The following is a 21,121-nucleotide window of genomic DNA, read 5'->3' as shown; positions in this document are numbered from 1 at the left end:
ATGGGTATTAACTGGATTACCTTGAACAAACATCTTAAAATACCACACAATTCTTAGTATAATGTGTTGCAAATAGAGCCGCAACATCTAATCCATAATAGTTGATAATAATCGAGAATGAAAATCGTTGACCGAGCAACCCTCCTCCCGGAACGGTCATCGACGTGACCGTTCCGGCACGTGACCCGAGTGGTCTGTTCAGGCGTAGTTCATCATTCTTTCTCTCTGTCTCTGGCGGTCTTTCTGATCGCAGCTTCAGGTTGCGTTCGGTGTGTTTTAAACGCTGACCGCTTGATTTGTCAGGTACGACTTCATCGTGAGTCACAAAGTGCACTTCAGCAGCGTGGCCCCCACTCACTACACACACACACCTGTGTTCATACGAGCCCGCTTTCTACACAACCCCGGATCATGCTGATTGATGATGTAAGGATTGAGGATGTGGTCATTTTCTTTAATCGCACTTCTATCACTAGAGAATCCGCATCGTGTGATCAAAAACGGAGAACGCGTGTTAATTTGTTAACCATTAAAACCAGTACCATTATTGGTTCTTAATGGTATCCACTAGACATAACATGCCACCAAAGCAACAAATTACCACTTGTCATTAATATCTCACTGTGACCCGAAAGCTGCTTGTCGGATGTTTAATGTAAGATTAGAAAGTTCAGCTCGTTTATCTCCTCTCAGGTGTGTGTAAAAGAGAACCTGGCTGTGTCCTTGCAGCATGTGATTTCTATTTCGTCTGTGTCTTTTCAGAAGGAGGAGGTGGAAGACAGGAGATGAATTTTTTGTTGTTGTGGTTAAATAAAAAGTACTTGAGTAAAATATTTGGCTTCAAATATCAAATATTTAATTATTTTACTCAGTAAAACACACACACACACAGAGACACACAAGCACAAAGACACACACACACACAAAAAAACAGTTGTTCCCTCATCATCCCTCTGTTTATTCCCTCTCTTAATTCTCTCTCTATTCCCTCTCTATATTCCCCCTCTCTATTCCCTCTCTTAATTCTCTCTATCTATCCTCTCTCTCTTTATTCCCTCTCTATATTCCCTCTCTTTATTCTCTCTCTATCCCGTCTGTCTTTATTCTCTCTTTATTCCCTCTCTCTATTCTCTCTCTCTCTCTCTCGATCTCTCTCTCGTGTATGTATTTTATAATTATATTTTTAAACAGGTAACTTAAATTTAGTGTCTCTCATTCTGTCAATGTAGATGAGCAGGAAACAACGTACCATGATAGATTAATTTTCTTGGCAGATGTTTGTGAATGACAAGGTCGCTTAAAACCTGTAAATGGAATTCCTGTGACACTGTAAGTCCATGTCAGTCAGGTAACTACTGCTATGAAAATTTCTGCTGGATAGGCTTAACTCTTTTACCAGAGGCAAAAAAATGGAACTGACTTAAAGATTTTTTTTACGACTCTCTAATGTCAATACAGAATAATCCTAAAGCTGTTAAGTCTGTTAAAAAGGATACTTGATGTGTTAGATGTATGATTGATTTTTGATATAAGATACAGAATTTTGATTTTACTGTCTTATAGATTCAAGTGTTTTTGTACGACTTTGTATTCCCCTACTGTTGTTTCATTAATAATAAAAAATTTTTCCAATAGATGCTTTAAACAATTCAATTGGAACCCGTCTGGGCCAGGAGCTTTGTTACACTGCATAGTTTTAACTGAATTTCAAATTTCTTCAAGAGACAGTGGGGAGTCCAGTTGCATGGCAGTATTCGAATCAATAACAGGGTTACAAAGGTCTTGAAGAAATGCATTCACTTTAGTATCGTCTGCAGGAAATTCAGATTTATAAGGTGAAGAGTAAAACCATTTAAAAGTAGCATTAATTTCCATGGGATCTGTAGTGACAATATTATAAGTGTGTGCGTGCTAATCTTAAACCTGTGCGCGTGCTGCGACGGGAAATACCGGTTTAAAGCATGTTCGCGTTAAAGTCTTGCTGAAGGTGTTAAATATGTCACAGAGCCACACTCACGAGCGTCATAAACCGGTTTAAAAAATTAATAATAATTTCTGTTCCTTTGGTGAAAACTTTCAGAGCATTTTAAATCTACACCAGCCTTTTGTAAATGTATAAAAAAGTATATAATCCGTATATGTAAAATATTTAAATGAATAAAAAAGCAGTGCTCGTGTTATTACAGGAGGTGACATTTTGTAGGAAAACGTGAATAGTGAACGTGCCTCGAGGACGTGCACCGTAGGGTTGACAAAAGGCCAAAAACGCTTTAACAACAAGTTTCAGCTCCAGTTAAAGGAAAGTGCTTGACTCAAGTAGTTTTTTTCCCCTACAACAATTCCTAGATAACCGGTTTAGAGTACAAGTAAAATATACTAACTTGTTGATTTTATCATATCACATTCCACAACACTGATTAAACCTGAGGTTCTGATTCTCACAGGGGCCACTGTTACTGACTGTTTAATACTGTCTCAGTTCTGAGATTCATTTAATGTTCAGTCGAAGTGAATAAGTTTCATATTTAGTGTAAAATATTAGTGTAATCCACCTGTTTCTAAATTACATTGTATAGCACATCTATCATGTGCACACTGAAAATTCAAGTCCCAGATGTTTCTAAAACTACACACAACCGTGTGTATGTATATATATATATATATATATATATATATATATATATATATATATAGGAAATCACACACACACACACACACACACACACACACCTCTACTACATCCTCCAGGAAACACACGAAGGAAACCTCACCTTTCCCGGCTTCTAATACACTCATTCATCTGCTTTAAATATACTTTTTTTCTACACATCCTCAATTCACAGCACCTGTTAATTCTTTATTTCCTTTTTTCTACATCACTCACTCTCTCTCTTACACACTCTCTCTACTAAACTAATTATACACAACCTCAGCTCACCCTTAAGATATAACCGTTAAGTAAAATTTTCCTTCAGCCATCAGAAGAATACATTAGCTCTGACGTGTTTGACTGATAGCATTTCGCTTCCGTTCTTGCGGTTTTGTAAACATCGAGCATACGGACGCTCTGATCGCAGCCTTGATCTCGTATAGCTCGTATCTTTAACCCTGCAATTACACGGTTTTAAGCTAAATTAAGCTATTTAGATCGTCAACACTGTACGAAACATTCCCAATAAAATCTTGGACAAATTCTGTAACAAATTTATGCACGTTCTCCGTTTTTGATCACACGATGCGGATTCTCTAATGATAGACGTGCGATTAAAGAAAATGACCACATCCTCAATCCTTACATCATCAATCAGCATGATCTGGGGTTGTGTAGAAAGTGGGCTTGTATGAACACGTGTGTGTGGATTTTACCTGCCAGTTGTAATACATGTGGCAGAGTTTGTAGGTGAGTCTCTGCATGTGGTCTGGTTTGAGGCCACTGCTGTCGTACACCACGTTGTAGTGAGTGGGGGCCACACTGCCGAAGCGCACTTTGTGACTCACGATGAAGAAGTCGTACCTGACAAATCAAGCCATCAGCGTTTAAAACACACCGAACGTAACCTGAAGCTGCGATCAGAAAGACCACCAGGGAAAGAGAAAAAGATCGATGAACTATGCCTGAACACACCACTTGGGTCACGTGACTTCGGCGTCGATGACTGTTCCGGGAGGAGGGTTGCTCAGTCTGGCGTCGAGGAGAGCGAAGAATCTGGAAGAGATGCGTTTCTTCACCACCAACACGGTCAGTTTGGGCCTGCACACAGAAACACTGATGGCTGAGAGAAAACCCAAAAAGCGTGCGTCAAATCTGTTTTATGGAGATGTGTCGAGTCTCACGCGTGATCTTCACCCATGGCCTTGATGGACTGCGTGAACTGAGGCACTTTGTAGTCGACTACGCTCAGCAGCACGCCGTCGCCCACGCCATCTCGATACGCCACCATGCGTGACGGCAAACATTCGTCCTATTTGAAGTAGACCTTCAGTGCAGCTGAGGAAAAGAAATCAAAACAAAAAGCCATGTCTTAATGCGCTTCTTAACTGAAGCGACAATTCTAAAATTGCTCGCTTTTTCTCCCACGTTCCGTCAGATTGCAGTGTGAGTATTTCATCCTGAGTGTAAAGTCGGAATTCAAAGAGACTGCAGTGTAACAAGGTCATTTATGAGCATGATGTTCCTCCCAGAGTGCATTTCATACCCTGCACACTTTGAAAACCACCTGAGAGAAGGACGGTGCTCTCATGGTTACAGAGCAGTGGCACATAGCATACAGAGCACATAGCATACAGAGCATGGCCCAGACCCTTTATGAGGAAGATGAAGGTGGCGGTAGCAGCGAGGAAAACAACGTTCAGAGGATTCAAGACTAAAAAAATTGTGATTCTGTCCTTCGACTGGAAATTAGAAATACAGAGAAGATTGTGTGAGATTAAGAGAACCAGCTCAGGCCTGAGTAAAGAATCCTGAGATGCAGGAAGTAGTGTTAAAAGTCTCTGAAATTTCCCACCACTGAGCTGAAAAACTCTTGTTGGATTCATAATCTTTACTGATCGTTTGTAGTGGTAACAATATGCAGATATACGAGGGATTAAAAAATATCAACAAATATAGAAACCATGAGCATGCTGCTATATGTAGAAAGATTATCAATGCATTACTCATTCATTATGCATTACTAATTCATTCAAATAATTAATATAATGGTCGTTACGTTACTAGTCACATGTATGGTTTTTCTAAGTAATACAATACATTTTCTATACATAACCCCTAAAAAGTACGGATACAGCATAGTAAAATACTTTAATATTTGAATCCTAAACAAACAACATGGTCACACTTGATTCTACCCAGTGTGTGAGACCCACCATCTGAACCTGTTGCCCCACTCTCTGCTGCAGAGCCTCCTGTCATCGTACTCCATCCTGCACACAGAAAAAAAATGAAATGGCGGGGGGATAAAAAGTGTTAATGCTGCAATTAAGACATGATCCTTGCTCAACATGGCTCTGGTTCAAATAAAACACTACGCACAGTAACCACTGCCTTCCGCTATGAATGAAAGAAAAGCTGTTGAGAAGCTCTTCATTTTAGAGCATGTAGTTCGGAAAACACGTTTATTTGCCGAGACCATTGAAACGTTTGTACCTAACTGATGGACTGCAGCTGAATACAGTCAATATGAGAGCAAAGTTCTGCACTACCTAATTGACGAGGACCGCTTTAATAATTTGAAATTAACAGTGTTACACACTAGCGTCCCTTTCATGAAGCTCACGAGGAGTGAATTTTAAAAAGAGCCCAGGACGCAGTAATGGCACAGGCTACAATTTCTTTCTAAACACTGGTCAAGTGTGTTGGCTCACATTCCCGGCCTCTGAAGGTGGATGCCCACGGGCACTTTGTTGAGGGTCTGCAGCAGTGAGTGAGCGACGTCAGCGTCACGGCGCGTATGGGACAACAGCCAGATCTCCTGAGGCATGCTGGTCATCAGAGGAAGACCTCGCATCTCTTTAGACCAATCCGCGTCACATGGGTTGTACTCGTACTGCGCACACACACACATACACACACACACACGCACACACAAACTCTACTCAGCAAGAGTGCGACACGTGTCGTGTACAGTTCTGTGTTCTCTGTGTTCTGTGGTCCCCCTTACTGCTCTCGCTCCCTGTAGGATCCTTTCAACAGGAAGAACTCTTCCAGTCAGATTCAGCAGCTTGTTCTCAAAGCTTAGACCCCATGTGCTGAGTGTAGTCTGAACACTGGCATTCCTGGAAGAGATTCACTGAAAAATTCAGCAGTGTAAATTGGTATAGCGTTCATTTCAAACATTTAATCGTACACCTTCAGATCAAAAGGCTTTTAAGATCATGAAAAACATTTCAGTCAGGTGTCCACAAACTTTTGATCGGTAGTGTATATCTATCATTAAACTTAAGAATGATATAATCAGAAAAACCATCACGCTATATGTTCAGCCTCGTGTTGCCCGGGATAGTCTCTGTAAAGTAAATACACATCCCTTATATGCATGCTACAAATGTTTCTTTTGTAAAATTTGTCTCTGTCTTGCACGTTAAGGATAAATTTCTAAATGTAAAGAATGTATAAGTTTCTGTAAAGCTGCTCTGTGACATCGTACGCTGTTAAACGCACTATACAGACAAACGCAGAATTGAATTAATAATGCAGTCGCTTTTATCCAGTACCTGCTCATGTTGTTGATGAATCTGTTGAGGCGGTTCTCCCACTGTTCTGGGGTCAGTCTGGTGTGAGTGGAAAGGTCCTTCATGATGTTAAAGTCGTGCACATCTTATCAGTCAGACCTGAGCAAGTTACAACAATTAGTGCGATAAGAAGCAGACAGTGATTAAGCGCTGTGTTTCTCCCGCTCTGTGAGGGAGACCTGTGAGGTAGCAAAACTCCGGGATGAGTAAGACAGGTCCTGGTGGAGGAGCTCCTGCAGGACCCAACCTCCTAACGTGACTGACCAGCAAAACCTGGTTCCTATCAGTGATCTGCAGATCGTATTCCTAAAAAATATATATTATATCCCACAAAGAAATTAAGACGGGAACAAAGTCAGCAGTGAAATGAGGCTCCTTTAATACTGACTACGTTTACATGGACAGCAGTAATCTAATTATTGACCTTAATCTGAGTAAGATAATAATGTGATTAAGGTGTTTACATGAGTCGCTTTTAGAATACTCCTGTCATGTTCCCGTTTTACATGTTTTAGAACATAATTAGATTAACAGCCCGCGTCATTACGTCACCGCGCCACGCCGTCCCTCCAGAATTTCACGTATCAACATACAGTTCGTCTTCGTTATGGTACCATATACAGTTTTGAGTGTTTTTTTGTTTTTTTTTACGAACGCTTTAAGTGCAGTTAATTATTTGTCATGCTATACGTGCTAATAGACAACTGCTTGAAGCGGTGGGTGTCTCCCAAATCGCGTACTTACCTTCTATATAGTAGCCGAGATACATGTATTTTTCCCCACTACAGGCCTGTAGTAGGAAAGTATGCGATTTGGGACACAGCCGAACTCTCTTGTTCGCCGTAAAACATAAAACTGCTGTGCGTGATCGTGTCCTGTCGCAAAATGCGGTGAAAACTCCCACACGACATTCATAATGTGATTAAGGTGTTTACATGTCTGTAATACACGTCCATAATGCGACTAAAACAGGAGTACTCCACCTGTCTTAACCCTCTTACCCCTAAGTTCCCACAGTATTATGTCCCATAACCCTATATTCCCCAGAGAAACAGCACGCCAACCCTGAGTTCCTGGGCCAAAATCAACATTTTAATTTTAACATTTTTAGGCCTTGAAACAACTTATAATAATGTATTTGTGTAATATTACTTTGAAAATGAAGCAGTTCAGTGTTTTTACTAAACTTGGAGCACAATTCTTAACTAGAGAAATGACGAAAAAATGCTCGCTAAAATCCTTCTACTCATTTAGAAGTACCATACGAGCATCAGCGTGGTCAATACCTTTATAAATAATAAATGCATTTTAGCGCCAAAAGTCAAGTTTCTGGTGATAATCAGACCAGCAGGTAGTGTTTTCACGAATGCACAGAAATGGTCCCGTTATGACTCCAGACACCTGCAGTGTCAGTCGCACTGGTTGATGCTGAAGATGAAGACGGATCAGGGTCTGAATCAGGAGAGACTGCGTCTCTATCAGTTTCGGTTTCTAGAATCCTCGCTCTCGCCTGTGTAACTGTGTATGTTTTTTCTTTTTTTTCACTGTTTTAGATGTACCTGTGTTCACTGTAGGTGTAACTTTAGCTGGAACACGATTAGCTTTTCGCTTTGGCATTTTTAGTTCACTTCTACTATTACACCAATATTCACGCTTGGATCAGCTTCATCGTAATGCCGACGTAATAACGTAATCACATCGTCACGTCATCAACCTTCCGGGTGAAAAAATAATAATTAAATAAGTAAGGAATCATAGCAGAGTAATGCCGGTACACCGGCCTTACGGGGATAACGTTTACACTGTAAATCCTCTATATCGGCCTTACGGGGATTTGGCATAGACGACCAAGCCGGTCTATGGTCCTTACGGGAATAGATCAAAGACGGGCAAGCCGGTTTTTCGGCCATACGGGGTAAGAGGGTTAATTAGATTATTGCTTACTTCGATTATGACCTTAATTAGATTAAGGTAAGTAAAAATTGCTGTTTACATGGTAGTTTCTTAATTAGAGTACGGTCTTAATCGGATTAAGAGTGGATTATTGTTGTCCACGTAAACGCAGCTACTGTTTAAAAAGCATATCTTGAGGAATTTCCCTGAGATCAAGTGAGAAATGCCAAGAATACATTTCTGGAAAAAGGGCGTCTACTTTGAAGATCCTAAAAATTAAAAATTTATATCCTAAATTATTTTGATCTATTTTGGATTTATTTTTTTCGGGGGGTGAATAAAGAACGAATGTGTCTAAACGTTTGACGGTAATGTATGTTTCCAATGCAAGTGCTATAGTATAGGTGTGCTGGGTTATATCTTATATAGGTCTATTAGGTTATACACGTGTCTATATGCAGTGGTTGTAAGTTAGTATACAAGAACTGTGGCTGAATATCTAGTATATAGTTATTTATTTCTTTATTTACGTAGTACTGTTTTGGTATAATTTTTTATTTTTTCCCCCCCATTTTATTTGATTTTTTCTGCCAAGCGACTGCCCACACTCCAGTCCAGTAGGTGGCGGTAATGCACCTTTAGCGTTAAAACAAAAAAGAAGAGAACTATAGCACCTTAACCCACACTGCGCATGCGCGAAGCCGGATGACTCAGCCATTAAAGTAATAAAAGAGCTCTAATTAGCCAGTGAAGCTAAATGTCGTTCAGCCACGTCCACTTATAAAAGTAAATCATGCAATATTCTCAGACTGGGCAGTTATTGACAAGGTGAATTCATCGTTTTAAATAGAATCAAAAATAACATCGACCTATTTGCTAATCTCATTTCGATTAGCTTGCTCATTAATGACACTGCGCATGCGTGGACTAGACTGCCTCCTCAAAAGCTAGCACCGCTAGTATATTTGTATAATATTAACATTAATATTGAACCAGAGGACTGAATAAAAAAAAGTTATAAAATGTTATTTCTCACTTCTTCTCCTCTTGTTCTTCTTCTCCGTGCGGGGGTGAGTTATCTTGGGTCGGTTCCTCGGTGATTCGGTCACTAGTGAACCGAGCTCCGGAAGTGAACCACTGCGCAGTCACCGCCTGCTTCATACTGATACACCTGAAACACAGGTGTTAACACCGTTAACTACACACAATACAGCACAAAACAGAACGGGTTCGGTTACACAGAAGCGAATAAACTCACTTTAGTTTGGGTCCAAACGGGCCAGAACTAACACTAACACCGCTTTCTGCTCCTCACTTCGACTTCTCGCGCTCGCGGTGACGTCACCAACGTAACGGACGTTGACGTAAATTTGAATCCGTGAGGAGAAAATAAAATAAAATAAACCCAAATATTATTTCATAAAAAGCTTCATTATTCTCTTCTTCTTAAACACGATACAGGATAAGATATACAAATACATAAAAAAGACAGCTTTATCATTATTTTAAATCAAATCCACTTTAAAAGTGCTCCTTTCTAATTAAATTTTAATTAAAAATATACTTTATCTTACTCTTGTTCAATTTAATTTTTTAAAATTAATATTTAATTCATTGATGATTGTAGTCATGTTGAGGTTTAACGTTCTTTGTGCTTTATTAGCATAAATATACACTTTGTATAAACTTTTGAGTTTGGACACAAAATGTAAACATTCCTCATGAATCCAGAACATTCATTTGTTCATTATTTAGAAAGTAAAAAATAAACAGGTGAATAAAATGATCAGATTAATCACTTGCAACATTTAGGATATGAATTTCTTGTATTAAGTGAGGTTTTTAATTATACACAGATATAAATATATTTTAGTTGTTTTCATATTTGACTCAGTACATTACACTACATTTATTTAATCAACTATTTATCAAGATTTAAAAAAAAAAAAAATTTAACTGAATGATTGTTCAAGATCAATAAAAAAAATCTTAATAATCTATCAACACCATCAATACATCTAATCAGTAAATTAAAAATCTACATTTATTCAGTTGATCTATTGACTGGTTTATTGAAAGTTTTACAGCTCCAGCAGGTAAAGAAGCCGTGGCTTTAATCTGATCTTCTGCCTTCTAATGATAATTAAATGACAAAATACAGAATTAAAGAATCTTTACTTAAATTCAAAATCATGAATAAAATCATTTCAAAATATGGACTACATGTCATTTGTACAAGTATTCATACAAACAAAGACCACAGATGAAACGGACTTAACAGATACAGGACAATTAGGACAAGGAAAGTGAGAACTAGAATGATCATTTATTTATTATTTTTTAAAAAATAAATAAATAAATAAATAAAAAATAACCACAGTGTTCAAGATCACAGCAAAAAGACAGTAGAGGAAACAAAGGAACAAAAATATTTCACATTTCCTGTTTAAATTAAACAGTAAAATCACATGAACTGAAGACATCGTGACTTTTTGAAACCGGTCGTTACATTTTTGAGTCAAACGGAGCAGGTAGTGATGAAGCTGCCTCAAAAGATCATTTCTGTTCCTCGAAGGGTAAAAAACCTTAAGTCCTAAATGTATGAAAAAAAAACATTATGTACATTTTATGTCTAATTACAGTGAACCTGGCGGAGAGTGAAGCTCACAGAGGCGAAGTGTTCACGCTACAGCAAATTTCACCAGTTGACGCTAAACTCGCTCACTTAGGAGATGCGTTTCTCTGTCCCAGGATATTCCTAGCACCATGTGTGAAAGCTCCCGAGATGTCCAGCATGGAGACGTGCGTGTATGTTGATGTGTACACAGTACCAATGGTCAGGATGTACTCGTGTCAGGAGTTTCTCGTTCTCCTGAAAAACGCACACACAAGAATTGTAAAGTAAAACATTGGAATATTATTTATTTTTTATATATATATATAATCTCATAGTCCTTTTATCGAGTCTGAATCAGTTTGACTGATTCATTTCGAGTTGATTCAGAGTCAAATCACTTTCTAGTGAGAATCAAATACACATCTCAGTCTAGTTCGTTTGGAAGTGTGCGACTCTCACTAGAAAATTATTTGACTCCGAATCGTCTCAAAACAAATCAAACCGATTCAGACTGGACAAATGGACTAATAGAAGAGAAAGAGCAACAGGAAAGAGGACAGCCTTCCTGCTGAAAGCAAACCGGATCAGAACCTTACATTAGATTGTTTTCTATATTTTTATTTTAAATCAGTTGTGTTGTTTTTCTTCTTTCTGCACTCGATTGAGGAAACACACCAATGATAGATAAATAAATAAATTTATCTGTCCAGCTTCCTCCTCTTCGTCCCCCAGAATGACATGTGGGTGACGGATTGACGGATTTAAAAAAAAAGATGTCTGGGCAAACTGTGACCTCCGAGTTAAAAGTGAGCATCCAAGGAAATTTAATGTGTTAACTGCACTACATTCTACAGTCACACAGGACCAGAAAAAATATGTACATCTACTGTACATGTTAACACACAAAACAAGCTTTTGAGTATTAGTTACCCTGTCTTACTGTACAAAGCACCTGCAAATAATAAAGCAAGTAATTAGAAGTTCAGCCATCATTTCACTTCCACTAATCAGTCTTTTGACCAGTCTAAAAATAAAAAGACTAAAAAGAAACTGAGACTTAGCAAGAAGAATTAAAGATATGTGGATGATGAAGTCTCAGTTCCACCACAGCTTCAACAGCCCTGGATCTTCTCCTTTAAAGCTTGGAGAAGGGCACGTCTTTCGGGCTCTTCTTTTCCGGGGCTGTCTGCGCTGACTTCATAAGATCCTGTGTCTGCAACATGTTCATGTTCCAAGTAGCCTGGAGACGCAGAGGAGAAATCTCAGATTTCGACCGCTCTACTTTGTTTGTGGCCATACTGTGTGTGCATGGGTCTACCTTGAGGCTAAAAATGCTATTCATGTCTTAAGCAGATTCTTAACATGTAGTCTAGGCTCTCAGTTACACTGTGGTCTCAGGAGTAGAGGAGGTTGATTTTGGTTCCCTGGACAGCAACGGGACTCCGGCCTGCAATCTCACCTGCTATTTCCAGAGCTCCAGCAATCATTGACTATCAGGGAACACACGACTGCAGAGATGAAGAACAGAACACACTTGCCTTCATTTATACTAAATAATTAAGCTACATGAAGGGGGGGAGAAAAAAAAAAAAACAAAAAAAAAAAACCACAGTACAACCCAAAGTCACATTCTTCTGTTATCGTTCCATATCTTCCATGTGTCAGTCCAGAATTTCACCATTTTGTGATCACAGAAATTAATGCAAAATAAAGAAACCACAATATTCAGAGGAGCTTCCACTTTTTCAAAGTTACTGCAGATTTAGGCCAAAACATGTCATGACACGTCATGACCACAAGTTACTCTACTTCCTGAACAAGTGCGGACCCGGATACAAGTTACGTTCACATTCATGGGACAATTCACATTCAGTTCCAGTGTAACCGAACTCGGACCACCTTCTACAGGTAGTCTCGGGTTCGGTACCGCAGTGCACTTCCCAGTCCACATTACGACTGTCACATTACCAACTTTTCATGCAAACTGCTCTGTTTTGGACTAAACTTCCAGTGGGAAAGCCCACTAGAACAGCTACACTGCAGAATTTTTCTGTCTAAAAATGAACAAATTTCAGGTTTTGGAGTTCTTCTTTGATAAATGACAAGATGGTAATATCATAAAATAGTCCACTTTGTATTAAAACCAGACATCTGATGCTCACTGTGGTTTATTTAATCTTCAACAAACTGCAAATGTAAATAATTGTTCAGAGTGTGCCCCCTTGTGGTCAACTTTCATAGGGGCTTATACAAGTCAGAACAATCAGCCCATTCTTATCTTCTCATCACTTACTATCTCTATACGTGATCATATGGACAAAAATAACTTGTTTACAGATCTTGGTGTAAACATGTAAGCAAGCAATGTATGGCAAGTTAATGTTCCTCATACCTTCACCTGAAACCAGGCATCCTGCGTGCACAGACGAATATCACAGGCTGTGATTAGATCCACTCCTGCGAAAGAAGAAATCAGATCCACAAAAAAAATAACTGTTAGTAATTCAGTCTCCTGCAGCTAAAAGCCCCAGTAAAAGATAACTCTGATGGTTAAAGCTTTGCAGGAAAAGTGACACCACAACTCTGGAAAGTTCCATCCATATTGTTTGCCGAGCGTATGAGATGATGGTACTTAATACTCCCAACAGACCTGCTTCCACACAAACGCCATGCACTGCCGCCACCACCACAGGCTTTGGACACTGTAGACACATCAAACACAAAGTTCAGTTTATATACCACAATGTATTATTCTAATAGGTTATTGATTGTGCAAATACTATATGCATGTAGAACCCCTACATGCTTTGCGTTTAATTTATGTAAGGAATAAACATGCAGTTAAATGAGCTTCATTTTGGTAAAATGTTAATATAATGATGTGTTCGACCTTATATACAGCCACAATACCAACTGTAACAGTGTTGACTTCACAAAATACAGGTTTTTATTTCCTGAAAAGTAACAGTGTGTCATATGAGGTTTCCACTTGAGAGTGACATGTACAGTGTCCTCCACTAATATTGGCACCCTTGGTAAATATGAGCAAAGAAGAAAACCTTTTGTTCAAAAAAATATTCACAAAAATACTCTGCTCTCATGGATAAACAATTGCAAACACCACAAGTTTATAAAAAAATATGTTAAATAGGTGTACAACAATTATTGGCACCCCTATGAATCCATGAAAAATGTATTTGAAGTATATTCCCCTTGATATTTTACTTTTTTGTACACTTGGGAAACTAGGAACAGGACATTGTTCAACCATGACTTCCTGTTTCACAGGGATAGGTAACGCATAAGCCAAATTCTCTTACTCATTCAGAACAATAAGTGAGGCCAAGATATATTCAGTGGTGCTTGAAGGTTTATGAACCCTTCAGAATTTTCTATATATATGAATAAAGATGACCCAAAACATCAGATTTTTACACAAGTCCTAGAAGTAGACCAAGAGATCCCAGTTAAACAAACGAGACAAAATGATAATATTTGGTCACAGACAGATTGTGCACAAATGGAGGAAATTCAAGACCATCATTACCCTCCCCAGAACATATCAACCAACAAAGATCACTCCAAGAGCAAGACAAGTAGTAGTCTGTAAGGTCATAAAGGAGCCAGGGTAACATCTATGCAACTAAAGGCCTCTCTCTCACTGTAATGAAGGTAAGGGTTCTGTTTAGTTTGACTTACCTAGGGCTGCTCCTATCACACAAACCATTGAAGTGAATAGCATGGAGGTGGTATTTGAAGTTAATGCAGGCTGTGGAGTGATCATCAGTAAAGATCAACATTCAAAGATGTGGGGGGGGGGCCTACAGAAATCATTTGTTGCATCAGCTGGTAAATACAGTAGCAAATGTACCAGGACATAAGTTGGCTAACGTATTGGAGAGACAATCCGAGGTGTTCAAAGAAGAGTTGGGTCCACTGCTGGAGAGAGAACTCCAGAGGCTGGTGGAAGACAAGATCATTGAACCAATGCAGTTTGCAGAGTGGGCAGCTCCCATTGTTCCAGTCAGGAAACTGATGGTTCTATCCCAATTTGTAGGGATTATAAATTCCCAGTAAATCCAGCTCTAGTGTGGAGCAGTATCCAATTCCCAAGGTAGAAGATTTATTTGCTCAGTCGGCAGGAGGAAAAATTCTCCAAACTGGACATGACCCATGCGCATCAGAAGATAATGCTGCACAAAAATTCCAATAAGTATGTTACAATCAACATGCACAAGGGATTATATACTTACAACAGGCCACCATTTAGAGTTGCTTCAAGTCCAGCGATCTTCCAGCACACAATAGAAGGGATTCTGCAAGACATCACACGCGTCACAGTTTATCTGGATGACATTTTAGTCTCAGGGTATAATGAACATCTGCAGAACTTGGATGAGGTACTGAGTAGGATAGAAAAGAGTGGACTGAGACAAAGAAGGAGCAAGTGTGAGTTCATGGGAGAAGTAGAGGTATTTTTAGGTCACAAAATTAATGCCATAGGATTACAGTCGAAAGACAGGTCCTATATTATGTTTGAGACAGCTGGCATTGTAGCCGTGAAATCAGCTAACATTATGCTCCATGTAATGTTTGCGATATCCAGTTATTTGTTAAACGCTAACGCATTGCAATGTTATAAACTACCTCCTAATGGACCACCATGCATCTCCATTCAGCCCGTGTCCTGTCAGCTAAATGTAGCCTCATGTCACTAATAATTATTCACATGTTCATGCTTTTAATAAATCTTTTTATCCTGCCACCATATCAGTGAATTTAAACTAATGCTTGCATTCAGAGTATAAGGGGTGTGTGCGTTTAGGAGTGCACCTTAGCACTTATTAGTCATGGTCAGAGTGTTTGAACTAAAATATCTCTCTCTCTCTCTCTCTGCCAGTATCAGCCAGAGGAGGATGCCCTCCAGGTGTTTTTAATTTTATAATTTTTTTTTTAATTCTCTCTCTTTTTTTTAAATAAAAACCACACCATGGTACTGAGCATCGTGTACTTTTGGTGGTATCGGTACCGACGACTAGGATTTTTTTGTATTGTGACATCCCGAATATGTAAGGAAATAGGATCAACTCTGCATACAGGGAAGCTTTGTTTTATGGGGGACTCGCATAGTGGTTCCACATCCGCGGCGTGCGGCTCTTCTAAGACATCTACACGAAACCCATCCGGGAATTACCAGGATGAAAGGCCTGGTGCGTAGCTATATGTGGTTGCCACACTTGGATGCAGAGGTGGAAGCATTGGTCAAATCGTGTGCAGTCTGTCAGGAAAACAGAAACGCTCCGGCAAATGCGCCACTGCATGCGTGAGAGTTACCAGAGCAGCCATGGAGAAGGATTCACATTGATTACAGTGCACCGTGGATGGGTAGAATGTTCTTGGTCATGGTAGATGCATTCTCAAAATGGATAGAGGCTTATCTGTTAATCAAGTCTACATCCACAGTTACCATTCAGTGCTTAAGACAAACCTTTAGCCAACACAGGATACCAGAAGTAGTGATGTCAGACCATAGCAGTTTTTTTGTTTTTTTTTTACCAGTGCTGAATTCCAAGAGTTTATGGAAAGAAACGGAATTAAACACAAGCACAGCACCCTACCACACATCTTCCAGTGGTCTGGCTGAAAGGGCCGTTCAAACATTCAAAACCCTGAGGAAAGAGAGTGCTGGAGAGTCCGTTGAAAAAGCTAGCCAGAGTGCTGTTCAGTTATCGAACGACGCCACAGTCGACCACTGGCAAATCAGCCACTAAACTGCTGTGTGGAAGGAAACTGGTCTACACAGGGTCTCATTGAGACAAACAATTGAGACAAAAATGGTACCATGACCAACATGGAAAGGAAAGATATCTTATGGTGGGTGACCCAGTGTATACTAGGAACTTCAGCTCTGGACCTACTTTTATTCCAGGAACAGTTCAGAAAAAGACTGGTCCTGTATGGTGCACAGTAGCATTGGGAAGTGGGCAAGTAGTGCACTGACATATTGATCAGGTGAGAGACAGGCACAATGCATCAATAGCACCAGAGTTGTAAGACACTTCACGGCCAGATGTTGACATTCCAGTGCCTTCTACAAAAGACTCCGGTTCTTCATTCTCTGAGGAAAGTCACAAACAAAAACTGGGAGGAACTTCTGAAGTGGTTGTGTCAGAAACTTTCCTTGGGATGGAAAACCCTGAGCTGAGAAGGTCTACACGTACTAAATCTCCAAGCTATCTGAAAGATTATAATTAGTGTAGTGGTGAGTTCCGCAACCACAGGACAAGAATGAACCCAGGAACTGAACTGAATCAAGAGATAGTGGGGCATGCAATAAGACAATGGCCCAAAACAAAGAATGGTTAAAGAACAATAAAGTTATTGGTTTTGAATAGCCAAAACTGATGTCCAAGCCCATGTGCAGGACTAATCAACAGTTACTGGAAATGATTAGTTGCAGTTATTGCTGCACAAGGGGGTCAGACCAGATACTGAAGGCAAAAGGTTCACATACTTTTGCCACTCCCAGATATGTAATATTGGATTATTTTCTGCAATAAATAAATGACCAAGTATAATATTGGTCACATTTGTTTAAATGGGTTCTCTTTGTGTAGTTTTAGGACTTGTCTGAAAATCTTGTCTATTTATGTAGAAATATAGAAAACTCTAAAGGGTTCAAACTTTCAAGCACCACTGTAGCTGTGAAGTGCAGCAAAAGGTTGTTGAGCTTCACAAAATGGGAAGTGTCTATAAGAAAATAGCACAAGCATCGAAAATGCTCATTTCCACCATCAGGGCAATAATTAAGAAGTTCCAGTCAACTGGAAATGTTATGAATCAACCTGGAATTGGACGTGTCTATATCGTCTCAACACACTGAAGAGGACGGTTCGAGTGGACAAAACATCTCCAAGGATCACAGCTGGAGAATTGCAGGAGTTAGTTCTGTCTTGGGGTCAGAAAGTCTCCAAAACGACAATCTGAAGTCACCTACATCACCACAAGTTGTTGGAAGGGTTTCAAGAAAAAAGCCTCTACTCTCATCCAAAAACACACTCAGGTGTCTTCAGTTGGCCAGACACTACTGGAACTTCAAATGGGATCAGGTTCTATGGTCAGATGAAACCAAAATACAGCTTTTTGGTAATAAACACCAGAGGTGGTTTTGAAGCACACAGAGAGGTAGCCATATGGAAAAGTACCTCATGCCCACAGTTAAATATGGTGGTGGATCTTTAATGTACTGGGACTGTTTTTCTGCCAGAGGACCTGGACATTTTGCTAGGATACATGGCATCATGGACTCTACCAAATATCAACAGATATTAAATAAAAACCTGACTGCCTCTGCCAGAAAGATTAAAATGGGCCGTGGTTGGATCTTCCAGCAGGACAGTGATCCAAAACATACATCAAAATCAACACAAAATCAGTTTACTGACCACAAAAATCAAGTCATTTAACACTAATGAGCAGTATTAAAAATATTAACATGGATATCTGAGTCTGATAATAAAATTAACTTCTACTTGCAGTCAAATTTTGTAGTGTTTAGGACATTTAACACCCTTCCGTCCAAAAGAAACCAAAAGGGGGTACAAACTTTTACACTCCACTGTATTTGGTTGAAATTGCGCTTATAGAACAACTGAACAGCAACGTTTCCATACAGGTTTTAGTGAAATGTTTAACAATAGCAACTTTACTTGAGATGGATGATGTTTCATTAGCGTGGCCTGTGCCCAAATCCTGCACGACTGCGTATCTAGGTACACTACACACGGTCTGAACGAACGGAGTCTCTACCGCACCTAGTGCACTAGAGATAGAGATTCCATACAAGGTGATTTGGGACGGAGCCAGTGCACAGAACCCGTTTCCCTGCGAGAGGCGCAGGTGGAGCTGGAGCTGTGTGACTGATTTGTGCACCTGTGACTACAGAACTACCTCAAGTCTCCACACAGAGAGCTGTTCAAGAGAAAAACACTCCTAAAGAACAAATCACTGCGCCAGCGAGACATCAACCCTTTAACTAGACGTTCATCCCAATTCCACACAAATACCGCGGAACTATTTAGGGCTAAGAGACAGTTCAAAAAGCACTGAAAATAAAGTCACTTGGTAAACAGTTGCTCTCTGCGTCACCCAGACAGCGAGGCGGATAAACTACGAGTTCCCGAGAAGCGTCAGATTTACTAAACTAACTAGTTCACCGTTTATCCGGCGCTAAATAAAATCCCACCGAGTTAACTCAAGTTAGTACTTTATACTAAAACAGCCGCAGAGCTAACAAGCTAGCAGCTTAGCGAATAAATAAGGCCAAACGCGTTCACCTACCCACCTACAGTCGGGTTTGAAGTCTACAAGTTGCTCAGTGCTGCGTTTTCTCTCCACTTCTGTAGTTCTCCGTCATTAAATGCGGTTCAGAGACGGCTTCCATTACACCAATCACCAGCCCTCAGTGAGTAAACCGCTCGCCATGTACAACCTGCTACCTTTAACAGACCGACGCGGTTAGCCACGCCCACGGACACCAGGGAGGATAATATGATTGGTTCGAACGTGCGTGGTGGGTGGAGCCACGAGAGAGCCCGTTTCCAATTAATAATAACAAGCTGTAACTTTTAGGCTAAAAAGTTGAATTTTGGTCTTATCAGGTATCATAACACATTATTTCACATGGTTTGGGGAGATTGGATGTATTTTTATGTACTTTTTGGTTATAAAAGGCTTCCGTCTTGCCACCCTACCCCAAAGCCCAGAGATATGAAGAATTTGGGAGATTGTTGTCACATGTAGGGAGAAACCAGTACAATTCACTGTGTACAGATAAAGTAAAAGTGACCACTAAAAGGTAACATTATCATTTATTTCATGCCATACCAGCGTAACACAAAAATGATGATGATGATGATGATGATAATAATAATACATTATATCCCTTCACTTTATATCTCTCCACTTACTGTATTTTAAGACATTCCCAATGTACCTGAACCATGCTGTCTAGAATTATTGAGCTATGTTTAGGAATTTGGGACTGCTTGAAAATGATTAGATTATAAACATCTGTACATGATTTGAATTAACTTTATGCTTCTTTTGTTACAGCAGTACATCTTATTCATACATTATATACATGAATATTATTTGTCATGACAAATTTACACCAATCAGCCATAACATTAAAACCACTGACAGGTGATGTGAATGACATTGATTATCTCATTACAACGGCACCTGTCAAGGGGTGGGATACACAGTATTAGGCAGCAAGTGAACAGTCAGATCTTGAACTTGATGTTTTGAAAGCAGGATAAATGGTTAAGGATCTGAGCGACTCTGACAAGAGCCAAATTGTGATGGCTAGCCGACTGGGACAGAGCTTCTCCAAAACAGCAGGTCTTGTGGGGTGTTCCTGGTATGCAGTGGTTAGTATGTACCAAAAGAGTTCAAGGTGTTGACTTGATCTCCAAATTCCCCAGATCTCAATCTGATTGAGCATCTGTGGGACATCAGATACCTGGGGACCCCACCTCACAACTTACAGGACTTAAAGGATCTGCTCCTAAAGTCTTGGTGCCAGATACCACAGCACACCTTCAGAGGTCTTGTGGAGTCCATGCCTCGACAGGTCAGAGCTGTTTTGGCAGTAAAAGGGGGACCTGCACAATGTTAGGCAGGTGGTTTTAATGTTGTGGCTGATCAGTGTATATCACTTTTCCTCTCTCAGCTTGTACTGTATTTTAAAACTGTATTTTAAGACTTTCCCCAATGTACCTGAACCATGCTATCTAAAATGATCAAATCATATTTGGGAATTTTGGACAGCTTGAAAATTATTCAATTATAAACATCTGTGTATGATTTTAACTAACTTTACAGAAGTACATCTTATACATATATGCATGATACATGTGTGGTATATATTTGTCATGACACATATATACAAATTGTCATGACCTCATTAAAAAAAAAAAAAAAAAAATAGTCAAAGCATGTCATTTTTCCTAGCTTAAGATTTTTGGGGTCAACTTCCTGCTTGCTTTTGACTACACTCACATAATGTGGCTTCAATTCCTGTTGAAAATGTCATAATTACGAGGTGAATGCACATGAAAGTATAACCAGAACTCATATTTTTCTATGAGCTCCGACTTTATGAACTGAGAGTATGTTAAAAAAAAAAAAAGCCCGAATTAAATCTCATTAGATTCAAGCAAGAATCTGTTTCATAAAGTCTTATTGTTTTCTTAAAAACCTTAATTTTTTGGTTAATGGTGATGGACAGTGTGCATTGATTCGGTTTCTATTTTATAGCCACTCTAGCGTTTCACTTACAGTGTGTCATGGAATGACTGAAGGACAATATGCATA

At 39.5% G+C, this 21,121-nt stretch overlaps 1 protein-coding gene across 9 annotated transcripts; it reads right to left on the bottom strand.

Moving 5' to 3' along the window:
* Nucleotides 1–2,711: 2,711 nt before the first annotated feature.
* Nucleotides 2,712–19,658, bottom strand: LOC128604608 (piwi-like protein 1). Of its 9 annotated transcripts, none has more exons than XM_053619743.1 (10): nt 19,086–19,658; nt 14,995–15,057; nt 13,392–13,443; nt 13,134–13,198; nt 9,161–10,996; nt 6,214–6,330; nt 5,661–5,775; nt 5,365–5,546; nt 4,867–4,923; nt 2,712–3,988 (listed from the first exon to the last, which is right to left on the bottom strand). In XM_053619743.1, exons 6-10 carry the CDS (start codon nt 6,294–6,296, stop codon nt 3,844–3,846), a joined length of 582 nt encoding a protein of 193 aa, XP_053475718.1. In that variant the 5' UTR covers nt 6,297–6,330; nt 9,161–10,996; nt 13,134–13,198; nt 13,392–13,443; nt 14,995–15,057; nt 19,086–19,658; the 3' UTR covers nt 2,712–3,843. The 9 variants fall into 9 exon arrangements, with proteins under 9 accessions (XP_053475718.1, XP_053475711.1, XP_053475710.1 ...); XM_053619736.1 differs by having other exon boundaries at nt 9,161–9,295; nt 9,383–13,198; nt 19,086–19,655; XM_053619735.1 differs by having other exon boundaries at nt 9,161–11,981; nt 12,060–13,198; nt 19,086–19,655.
* Nucleotides 19,659–21,121: the final 1,463 nt, after the last annotated feature.

Source organism: Ictalurus furcatus, unplaced genomic scaffold (genome assembly GCF_023375685.1).
Source record: "Ictalurus furcatus strain D&B unplaced genomic scaffold, Billie_1.0 ctg3, whole genome shotgun sequence".
Classification (NCBI taxonomy): domain Eukaryota; kingdom Metazoa; phylum Chordata; class Actinopteri; order Siluriformes; family Ictaluridae; genus Ictalurus; species Ictalurus furcatus.
The sequence above is the reverse complement of the archived record's forward strand: the minus strand, read 5'-3'. Positions and strand labels throughout refer to the sequence as shown.

Coding starts and splice junctions, on each gene's coding strand:
- LOC128604608 (XM_053619743.1), bottom strand. CDS start 6,296: ATGAAGGACCTTTCCACTCACACCAGACTGACCCCAGAACAGTGGGAG. Junction 5,547..5,660: donor TCCTACAGGGAGCGAGAGCA/GTAAGGGGGACC, acceptor GTGTGTGCGCAG/TACGAGTACAACCCATGTGA. Junction 3,989..4,866: donor TGGGGCAACAGGTTCAGATG/GTGGGTCTCACA, acceptor TCTTTTCCTCAG/CTGCACTGAAGGTCTACTTC.